Source organism: Typopeltis vanoorti, chromosome 7 (assembly GCF_054136105.1).
Source record: "Typopeltis vanoorti isolate ZY-2024b chromosome 7, IOZ_Tvanoo_1.0, whole genome shotgun sequence".
Taxonomy (NCBI): domain Eukaryota; kingdom Metazoa; phylum Arthropoda; class Arachnida; order Uropygi; family Thelyphonidae; genus Typopeltis; species Typopeltis vanoorti.
Window position 1 is genome coordinate 11,371,889 of NC_143555.1, and position 12,286 is coordinate 11,384,174.

The window sequence follows — 12,286 nt, forward strand, 5'->3', positions numbered from 1 at the left end:
TTATGCCTTTCCTTCTCTAATGTTCTTGTAACTTTATTATAAAAGGCTAGCATATTGCTAAAACAAGAGCGCTCTTTCACAAATCCATGTTGACTCGCGCAGATAACATTACCCTCATCTGCCCAATGCTGTATACAGTCCCTCACCACTTTCTCCAAGATCTTAACAACTACTGATGACACACAGACTGGCCTATAATTAGACACTTCCAGTCTGTTACCACCCTTATGTAATGGCACTATCTTACCTTCCTTCCATTCCTTGGGCACCTTTGCCAAAGCCAGGCTTTCATTGAAAAGCCAGGTTAAAGGCACTGTCAGTTCCCTAGCACATTTTCTTAAACCTCGGGGTGAAATACTATCCAGTCCCACAGCTTTACTGACATCCAGAGTACTCAGTATCTGAAACACACTCTCCTCCTGTAGTTCTAAACCTCGAACCAACCCTATCCCTCTAGCATTAAAACTGACTCCTCTAGGATGAAATACTCCAATAAAGTGTTCATTGAACGATTCCACTATGTCCTCTGCATCAGTCACTCTATTCCCATTTTTATCCCACAATATCATTCTTCCACAGTCATTTCTCCTCCTACTGGCCACATAGCTAAAAAATTCCCTAGGATTTTCTTTGGATCTTAGGGCTAATCTCCTCTCATATTAGAGTTTCGATTTCCTTACCACACTACTCACTCTTCTGGCCTGTCTTATATTCTTCATGCATCTTCTCTTCACCTGTCTCCTTATATCTCTTCTATAGCCTCTTTTTCGCATGCAATTCCTGTTTAATATTGTTAGTCATCCCCTTTACTCCAAATTGTGTCCTCTTCCTCACTCGTGGTATACAACTTACCATTGCTGATAACAAATATTCTTTCACAATTTCCCATGCACTAATGATATCCTGGCCTTCCAATTCCTCCCTCCATGAAACTTACTGAAGTTGACGTCTAAGACTATTATAATCACCTGCATTATAATTCCACATAAGTTCCCGTCTCTTTGATACTCCTGCATGTCTATTCATTTTCCAAGTCAAAACCATATGGTCACTCTCTCTACAACTGGTGGGATAGATGTCATCTCAGTTATTATCTACTCTTCTGATGCTATAACCAAATCCAAAACTCTTGTTCCCTCTGTTACATGTTGCCTAAGGCATTTGTCCCTCAAGAATTCTAGAAATTCTGTTCCCCTATTGCTACATGCATCTACCTCTCTCCAATTTATACTACTGTAGTTAAAATCTCCCATAACAGTCATTCTTCTTGCACTTGCCAAACTTAGCTGTCTAAACATCTCCTGGTCCCATCCTCTGTGCTCCTGGGTCTGTAGCAACACCCCACTAAATATCCTGTCTTGCCTACCTCTACCTCACACCATACGCTCTCAAAATCATTTGTCTCACTTCCTTCCAAAGCCTCCACTCTTAGAGGACATAGGTCATCACTTATCATAAGCAGTACCTCACCACCATGCTTTCCACTCCTATCCTGACGAAAAATGCTATACCCAGCGACTGCTATTCCTGTTGTTATATCCCCTTCTGTCAGCCATGTCTCAGTGATCCCAATAATTTTTGCCCAGGCTGATGCTATCTGCGCTACCAATTCCTCTCCCTTATTCCAGATACTCCTGGCATTAGTATAAAGCATATAAATGCCATTGTTTCTATACCCAGTATTATCCCTTCTAGACTCCACTGGGCTCAGTGTTACCTGACATTGTCTCCCTACTCCCAAGTATCCATTCCCACAAGAGGCCACCCCTGCTATCATCCTTCCAGGGACACACTGACTCGTTCAGAACAGCAATCTCTCCAGATGCCTATGTCCTTCCTCATTCAAATGTAAACGGTCTCTCGCATTCAATTCCTCTCTTTCCCCAAACACACTCCAAGCATCCACATATACCAGTCCTCTCTTGTCATTGTCACACATTCTTGCTATTATGCCATTCAGTATCACCGCTCTTCTGCTCAGCTCATCAATATCATACCTAAGCAACACACACACTATTTTTCCTCTCTCTGTCTTCTTCCGTACAGTCTCAAGCAAAAATCTCATATCTCTCTCTGCCCGATTTACATTACCACTCAAGTCATTCGTTCCTACCATCACAATCATCTCATCCACTCTTTCACCTCTCTTAATTGCCATAGCCATCCTGTCTATTGTTCCTCCTGGCAAACACTCCTCACGCATCTTATCTTGAACACCACGGATCATTGAGTCACCATACATTATACCTCTTACCATTCCCTCTCTCCTATTGTTTCCATTCTCTCCTCTTCTTTTATTCCCATAGGTCTCTCTCATTCCCTCTCCTCTACTGCTATTCTCTCTTCTAGCATTCCCATACCTCTCTCTCCTACCGTTTCCATTCTCTCCTCTTCTAGCACTTCCATATCTCTCTCTCATTCTGTCTCTCCTACTGTTTTCATCCTCTCGTCTGCTAGCATTCCCATACCTCTCTCTCCTTCCCTCTCTTCTTTTCATTAATGTTCTTTTCATTTTTGCTTTCTTTAAAACATGTTCGTTTTTCATTTTCTCTGTCCATGGTATTTTCAACATTCTTCTGATGGTCCACATTTCGAAAGCTTCTCATTTTTTCTCTGCTTCTTTATTTAGAGTCCAAGTTTCACTGTTGTGGAGAAGGCTTGACCAGATTGGCCAGTATAGACTGCTGTAGACTAGGGGATGGAAAAGATGATGGAGATAGCATGCATTGGCAAATAGACTCAATGAGTGGAGGACAGGTAATTATTGAGGATTTCAACTAAGGTAACATTGATTTCAAGGAGGAGAGGACACATGGGAGGAAGGAAATGGATTTTATGCAGTTACTAAGGGATAATTACCTGAGACAGGTAACTGCATCTGAGAATTTGTCTGTAACGAATATGGCCTCACCACTAGTTGGAGAGAGTGATCATATGGTCTTGAGCTGGGAGGTGGCTAAACATGTAGGATTTTCAGTTAAGCCAGGGTATATGTGGAATTACCATGCTAGTAAGTATGGCAAGCTTAGGAGATTGCTTGATCAGTGGTATGGCATGTAAAACTGCAAAGGCTAGATGTTGATAGTGCATGGGAAGTGGTAAAGGAGTGTATGAGGGAGGTAATGGCTGCCTGCATACCTAGAGTCAGGAGATTAAATCAAGCGGAAATTAAATGGATAAATAACACCATTAAGCTGGAGCTGCAAAAAAGAAACAATTGTGGAGGGAATTTAAGGAGAAAGGTGGCCTTGTAGGCACATGAACAGTACAGGGCACATGCCAGAAGAGTAACTAGTGCGGTAAGAAAAGCAAAACCAGATTATGAAAGGAAGTTAGCAACTCAAGCCAAAGAGAATTCCAAACATTTCTTTTGATATGCTGCAAGTAAAAGAAAAAATGTATATGGCAGAATGATTTCAATAAATGCTGATGGTAGGGAGGTAACCGAATCAGTCAAAATAAAAAATCTAAGTGAACATTTTGCAAGAGTATATCATTCCTGCAATATCAGGTGGTGATATTGCAGGAATGAGGGAACCGGTAGCTTGTGTGGGAACTGAGGTGAATGAAATGGAGGTGAATAGCATGTTACAAAATGTTAATGTGAATATATCTGTGGGATTGAATGGCATAACAGCTCTAGTCTTATGTGAAGCGGCAAAGGAATTGTTATTGCTCTTGTTCATATTGTTTAATCTAAGTCTCAGCTCTGTTAGTCGTGAGGGGGTGGAAAGAGGGGAAAAATTAGCAAGAGTATATCATTCCTGCAATATCAGGCGGTGATATTACAGGAATGAGGGAACCGGTAGTTTGTGTGGGAACTGAGGTGAATGAAATGGAGGTGAATAGCATGTTACAAAATGTTAATGTGAATATATCTGTGGGATTGAATGGCATACCAGCTCTAGTCTTATGTGAAGCGGCAAAGGAATTTTTATTGCTCTTGTTCATATTGTTTAATCTAAGTCTCAGCTCTGTTAGTCGTGAGGGGGATGGAAAGAGGGGAAATTAGTTCCATTGCATAAAGGAGGTTCCAAGATTGATGTAGCAAATTACCGACTGATCAGCGTATCAGGAAGTCATTGTCAAAATATTGGAGAAGTTGGTCAAGAGCAAAATACAGGAATGGGTAGATGGAAATGGATACTGTATGGGAGACAGCATGGTTTTGTGAAGGGTACATCATGCCAAAGTAACTTGCTCACATTTTATAATACAGTGATGACTGAATTGGATAATGGTAATGGGTTTACAGTGATACAGCTGGACTTTGCAAAGGCCTTTGACAGGATACCCACATGAAATTCTAATCAGTAAACTGCAGCACATGGGGATGGATATAGGTTGGTGAGATGCATATGAGGGTGGTTGATGAGATGTCAGAGAATAGCTTATTCGGGAGTAGAATCCAAAAGAAGGTTTGATATTACCAGTGGTGTGTCACACGGTTCTGTTCTTGGACCACTGTTATTTAATTTGTTCATTAATGATATAGGAGAGGATCTGAGAGAAACCGTTCAGTTATTTGCCAATGATGCAAAGTTGGGTAGAGCAATAGCGAATACACATGATATCAGTATTTTGTAAGATGATTTGGATAGATTGGCAGACTGGACCAAGGAGAATGGATGTCAGTTTAATGTGGCAATGTGTAAGGTTAAGCATTTTGGGATGAAAAGATTATCAGCAGTATACCACATTGGTGGAACCATACTCCAGAAAATTGATGAAGGCCGAGACTTGAGTGTTAGTGGATAGTGAGTTAAAATTAAGGGGGCACATAGCAAAAGTGGCTAAAGCAGCTCATTAGATCATTTGGTTACTGAAGAATCTGACGATCAGAGACAAGCAGGTTATTGTTCCTCTTTATCGAGGCTTGATAAGACCCCATCTTGACTACTGTGTGCAGATCTGGGTGTGTCAGGGTTTGTTGGTGATGAGGACTTAGAGAGGATCCAGAGGCGAGTGACCATGATTGTATCTGGTCTATGGAATGAACCTTACGAGAACAGGTTGAAGATTTGTGGGTTACAGAAACTAGCTGATAGACTGAAAAGGGGTGATATGATTGAGACATTGAAATTACTGAGGGGTTTTTACAATATTAATTGAGAGGAAATTTTTCAGAATAGGTCTGGTAGTAGGAGAACTAGAGGCCCTCCATAGAAAATGAGCAAGGGTGTAGTTAGCTAGGGTGTTAGAACTAAGTTTTTTACTTGGAGAGTAGTGAATGAGTGGAATAAGCTGCCACAGTCTGTTGTGGGTGGCATGACTGTAAATAAGTTTAAAGCAAAATACGATAGATACTGTGCAAATGCTGAATAGCTCTTGACATGATGTTTATGGCCTCTCTCGATGACTATAAGGACTCCTTGGAGTTGCCTGTAATAATAATAATAATCTCCCACATTGATATTTTTTAATAACTCATACACATGGACAGGATTCCACAAATGTCGTTTTTTTACAAACTCAGAACGATGAGTATTCAAAATAAATTTGTGACATGGATATAAGAGCAGCTGAATGACAGTTATTAGAGTTATGTATGGATGTATAGAGGTGCTTAGTTTAAGAAAATTAAAATGATCAGCAGCGTATACCACAGGATTCTGCACATGAGGTCTCATTACCTAACATATATTAAAAATATTGACATATATTAACAGTAATATCAGAAGATGTTTCTATATCAAGGTAGGCATTTTGCCTGCAATTGGAAGATTGATCATGCATTCTTGTTCTAGGAATCAGCTAAACATGTAGAATTCTCTGAGTGTCACAAAAGGGTTAATGTTGAACTATAAAGCTGGTAGTTATGGCATTTAGAAGGCATGTTGGAGCAGTGCCATGGCTTGAGAAACTACAAGAAAGGAATATCAGTAGTGCATGGAAAGTTGTCAAATATTATTTGAGAGAAGCAGTATCAGACAGCATACCCATTGTCAGTAGTATAAACCAAGTGGGGATTAAGTTCATGAGTAGAGACATGAGTAGAGATATAAAGTAAAAGCTGCAAAAAAAAGGAAAATATTGTGATGGGAATATAAAGAGAAATGTTATCAGCATATTCTGCAAGCAAGAGGAGTGACTAATATGGTTAGATTGGCCAAATCAGATTATGACAGAAAATTAACTAAGCAGCCCAAAGTAAATCCAAAAGAGGGTTTTTTTTTTGTTATATAACAAGTAACAGAAACACTAACTATGAAAGGATGACTTGAATCATTTGCTGAAGGTTGGAAGGTGATAGAAGCAAATGAAATAGTCTAGCTGCTGAGTGATCACTTTATAAGAATATATCATCCAGGTGGTGACTTTGCAGTTACTGAGGTGACAGAGACTGATGTGAGTAACGAGGTAGATGAATAGGAGGTGTTCAGAATATTGAAAAAAATCAATGTGAATACAGCAGTGGGAGTGAATGGCATGTCTGTCTGTGTGCTATGCAAATGCCAAGAAAATTGTTAGTGTCTCTAATGAAGTTGTTCAATCTAAGTTTCATCTCTGGCAAGGTTCCAAGGGAGAGGAAAGAGGATGAAGTAGTTTCTTTACATAAAGGTGGCTCCATGACGAAAGTAGCACATTACAGAGTAATTAACATCTCAGTAGTGGTGGAAAAAGTATTGGAAAAGTTGTTGAAAGATAAAATCCTGCAGTGAAAGTTATTATTACATGACATCTCCAGGGAGTCCAAAGACTCATCGAGGGAAGGCTCTACAACTCTCTCTCTCTACCACTCAATCCACCAACTATGATGAACCGCAACTACACCAATGCCATCTAGATAGGAATAGAATAAACATTGTGGTAGGCAGCATGACTTTGTAAGAGGTAGGTCCTGCCTTGGTAATTTACTGACATTTTATAATAGAGTGACAGCAGAATTAGTGACTACAGTATCATGGCTAGACCATGATACTGTTGGACTTTGCAATGGAATTTGACACATTGTGGCATGGAAAATACTGACATTGGAAATGGCTAGTCCCAGAATCTGTAATAGATTATAATATAAAGCTGGGAGCATGGATAACAGATGGTCGACGGAAGACACCACAGTAGTATATAGTGGAGCAGAATCTAGGAGAAAAAGGGTAACTAGTTGATGAAAGTTTATTTTTCACTTGGTTAGACTATAATAAATTTAGTTTAATCCTTTATCCAAGTGGGAGCAAACAAAGTTTGCTCCTGAAAGTAACTTCAGGACTGGGTTAAGGTGGTACAACACCAGGGCAACTCGTTGCAAAGGTGGAGCAAGATACCAACACTCTTATCTCGGTAACTCCTATAATGCAAAACATCTCCTTGCGGATATGTCTAATGTTATGCATTAAGGGAAGGGCCACTACCCAGACTAGTTTCGACCTTTATTGAGGTCTCTTCAGTGGGAGCCAGGCCCAAGTGGAGACAAGTGGAGACAAGTGGAGATATCAGGCAGAAGCATTAGCAGGTTATCTCTACCTATAGAAATTGCCAATTGGTGTGCCACCCTTTTTTAATAATTTACTCTGATATCTCCACTTGGGCCTGGCTCCCACTGAAGAGACCTCAGTAAAGGTCGAAACTAGTCTGGGTAGTGGCCCTTCCCTTAATGCATAACATTAGACATATCCGCAAGGAGATGTGTTTTGCATTATAGGAGATAGGAGTGTTGGTAGCTTGCTCCACCTTTGCAAGGAGTGTCCTGGTGTTGTACCACCTTACTCCAGTCCTGAAGTTACTTTCAGGTGCAAACTTTGTTTGCTCCCACTTGGATAAAGGATTAAACTAAATTTATTATAGTCTAACCAAGTGAAAAATAAACTTTCAACATCTTTCTCTAAATCCAGAGTAAATTATTAAAAAAGGGTGGCACATCAATTGGCAATTCCTATAGGTAGAGATGACCTGCTAATGCTTCTGCCTGATATCTCCACTTGGGCCTGGCTCCCACTGAAGAGACCTCAATAAAGGTCGAAACTAGTCTGGGTAGTGGCCCTTCCCTTAATGCATAACATTAAACATATCTGCAAGGAGATGTTTTGCATTATAGGAGATACCGAGATAGGAGTGTTGGTAGCTTGCTCCACCTTTGCAACGAGTTGCCCTGGTGTTGTACCACCTTAACCCAGTCCTGAAGTTACTTTCAGGCACAAACTTTGTTTGCTCCCACTTGGATAAAGGATTAAACTAAATTTATTATATTATGGTAACTAGTTGAGTGCTTCAGGTTTATGTTCTAGAGGCTAACTACTTTTAATTTGTATGTTAATGATAAGGGAAGGATGCAAGGGGATAGTTATTCAGTTGTTTGCTGATGATGCAAAACTGGCAGGGGCAATAGTTAATAAAGGTGATGTACATATCCTGTTGGATGATTTAAATGAATTGGCATTGTGGCCAAAGGATAATGGTTATGAGTTTAATGTTGCAAAATGGAAGGTTATGCACTTAGGATTGAAAAGATCATACTGTGTATCACATTGATAATGGTCCTATTGTAGAAGTTGGTAAAAGAGCTGAAAGATTATTTGAATCTTGAAAAACGGTTTTCTAATAGAGAAGTTTTTATCCCTCTTTATATAAGGCTGTGATTCGGCTACAACGTGACTACTGTACACACAATTAGTTTTTTTAAACTGAGGTATTTTTGAGATCAGGAGGTGGTGGAGAGCATTCTGAGTTGTGTGACTAAGCTGGTGACAGGTCTGCAAAATGCTCACTATGAGGATAGGTTGAAAGTATGTTGGTTGCAGAATTTAGTTAATAGCCAAAAAAGAAAGGACTTGATTTTATCTCTCATTTTTAATTTATTATATGATGATACAACAGCCGTGAGTCCCCTTAACAGGGGAGATACAGCACCATCTCAGTTCCCCCAAATTTTATGCGGGCTCGGAACCAGCATAGCTGACAAATCAGGCCTATGGCTGGGTCAGTATTCCTGACTGTAATCTGTGTGTTTTCAAGGGACTGGTTTGCCTGCTTGCAGTATGAAAAACTCCATATAAACTGGAGGGAAAAAACCCTGCTGTTCACACCCAACACTGGCTAACTTGGCTATGGCTGAGGAAGATCCTTAAGCTCCTCGCGTCATTGATGGGAATCGAACCTAGGACACTCCTTCCCCAGGCATATGGTTGCGAAGCGCAGAACCACCAGGCTAACCGTGCAGACTGATCTCTCATGATCAGTGTTCTTCTCAGCATTGCTGCAATTCTCTGAAATGTTTTCACAACCTTTGAAATATGCTTTGGAACTTTAAATCTCTATCCACAATCATCTCAAGATCCTTTGCTTCTTCCAGTTTAACTTCACCAAAACCAAAGTTGTTGGAAGTTTTTCCACATGGTTATACTATAAATTAAAGATAGCAAGAAAAAAAAATTATACACTCGGTTTAATGCTTTAAAGTGTAAGCAAACAAGTTTGCACCTGAACTATTTTCAGGATTAGGGCAACCCATATAAAGAAGCTAATAACTTCACATCACTTGCCTTAGTATCCTATAATGCAGTGCACATCTCCTTGCGGACATGTATAATGCTATGCATTATGGGAAGGGTCACTACCCAGACTAGTTTCGACCTTTATTGAGGTGTCATCAGTGGGAGCCAGACCCAGAGGTGATAAGGTTGAAGTAATGCAGAGGTCACATTTTCGTATACGAGTAGCCAAAAGGTGTGTCACACCTTTAGTATCATCTATGGGTCTGGCTCCCACTAATGAGACCTCAATAAAGGTCGAAGCCAGTCTGGGTAGTGACTCCTTCCCATAATGCATATCATACATGTCTGCAAGGAGATGTGCTGTGTATTATGGGATGCTAAGGCAAGTGATGTGAAGTCATTAGCTTCTTTATACGAGTTGTCCCAGTCCTGAAAATAGTTCAGCAAACTTGTTTGCTCACACTTGGATAAAGCATTAAACCAAGTATATAACTAATTTCTTGATTTATTTAATTCACCAAAATGAAGCATCCCAACGTTTGGATCCTAAATTTTAAAACCTTATATTTAGTTGCATGAAACTGACATCCCCATGTTTTTGCCCACTCTTTCAGCTTTTTCATGTTTTCTTGAAGAGCCAAAACATCAGCACTGTTACTAATAATATATATATATATATACATATATATGTAGAAAGTATTTTACCTTGGGTATAATAAATGTTAAAAATACCAAGCAATTTTAAACCTGGTTTTACTCCATTTCCCAAGTAAGCAAACAGACAATAAGTCAAGTTTGCGCCTGCAAATGATGCAAGTCCAGCTGATCCTACAGGTAGTGCAAGACCAAGGCAACTCGTGGTAAAGGTGGCATAAGCTCTGATCACTAATCTTAATATTTACCCTTAATGCTAAAACACATCTCCAAGAAGGGGATAACAGTACTAATAGTAAATAGTAATTTCTTTCTAATAATCATTTTTAATACTATTATGTCTCAAATTCTATACATATAATGTCAAATTTACACAATAATATTACATTTTCCATGTAATTCAAATTTGCATAATGTGCGATTGATATAACAAGATGATTCATGTATTATTAGTAGTACAAATACATCACAATAATAATTTACTCTTACAGTTCACAGCTACACAAGGAACACAATGATTGCATGTTAAATTTATGTATTTTTTTAAGGTTGACAAAATGTGATCATACAGAGTATGTACAATATATAATTAATAGATATTTCTGTTTAGTAGAAAGATATAGTAAATAATAGTAATATTTTTTACTGAAAAAAAAGAGAGCCAAAAGGCTTCACTTTGGTGATGCATAATTATTCAAATTTAGTGGATATTGAATCCAACATTATTTCAAAGCCGATTAGAGAAACTACAAGAGTTTCCTGCCGAACATAGAAACTATAAGCGTTTCGGCAGATCCAAGCGTAAGCAAACCTTTTATGACAGGGGCAACTTGTAGTAAAGGTGGTGTAAGCTCTGATCACTATCCTTAGTATTTCCAATAATGTAAAACACACCTCGTAGCGGACATGTATGATGTTATACATTATGGGGAGGGTCATTACCCAGACCGGTTTCAACCTTTGTTGAATGTTCAAGTACAGGTCAAACTCCAAAAACTCAGTGTTGTTCCCCTCAGTAACAGGCTGACCCTGCTACCAAGACCTCTCAGAACCAGTTGGCTCTACAGCATGGCAGGCTCGCCCCACCGCTGACCAGAGCCGCTTATTTGCTTATCTCATCTGAGGGATAACAGCTGTGCCTCAGCAAACTTCATGGCTACAGCATTGCCATTCATTACCTCCCCCCCCCCCACCCAGGACTGGGTGACAGCAAACAGCCGAGCCTCAGTTAAAACTTCATGGGCTGCAGCATTGCCATTCATCACCCAAGCTTCTAACCGGTTTCGACCTTTGTTGAATGTTCATGTACTGGTCAAACTCCAAAAACTCAGCATTGCCATTCATCACCCAAGCTTCTAACCGGTTTCGACCCTTGTTGAGGTCTTGTCAGTGGGAGCCAGACCCAGATGTAAATACTCAGGTTGAAGTGATGCAGAACTTATACTTTACCATACGAGTTGCCAAAAAAGGTGTCGCATCACAAAAGGCACCAAGTATTACTGAAAAAAGAGAGCCAAAAAGCTTCTCTTCGGCGATGCAAAATTATTCAAATTAAGTTGATATTGAATCCAACATTATTTCAAAGCTGAATAGAGAAACTACAAGAGTTTCATGCCGAATATAGAAACTATAAAAGTTTCGGAGATCCAAGTATAAGCAAACTTTTCATGACAGGGGCAACTCGTAGTAAAGGTGGAGTAAACTCTGATCACTATCCTTAGTATTTCCCATAATGTAAAAACGCATCTCCTAGCAGACATGTATGATGTTATACATTATGAGGGGGAGGCTTACTACTCAGACCCGATAGACAGATTTTATTTTTGGTTGGTAATTAATGTTTATAACTACACAAGATAATAATCTGATTACTTATCTTGTAATCAGATAAGATACATAGTGCTTTTTTTTAAATTTAATTTAATTATTTTTTTTTTTTAAGGTTTGAGAAAGTGTTATCATACAGAATATTTACATTTATACACTTGATGTGTTATATTTTCAGTATGTATACAAACATGGAATAAAAAGTACATTCTTATGTAAATATACATAGTACATAAGTCAGGAATATTTTTTTGAATAATATTTTTAATTATCATACAGAACATTTACATACATACAATTAAAACATTGTTACATTTTCTGTTCAACACAAAAATTCCATATACAGTTTCTTTCTTTTTTTTATGAATATTAAT

The 12,286-nt window shown here is 39.0% G+C and overlaps 1 protein-coding gene across 1 annotated transcript in view; it reads left to right on the plus strand.

The window, feature by feature from the left end:
- The first annotated feature begins 5,818 nt into the window (after window positions 1-5,818).
- LOC150104484 (RIMS-binding protein 2-like) overlaps window positions 5,819-12,286 on the plus strand; it is a 635,427-nt gene continuing 628,959 nt past the window's right edge. The window contains exon 1 of the mRNA XM_090395563.1: window positions 5,819-5,948. Within this exon, the coding sequence (XP_090251689.1) occupies window positions 5,819-5,948 (130 nt within the window). The remainder of the gene's footprint in view (window positions 5,949-12,286) is intronic.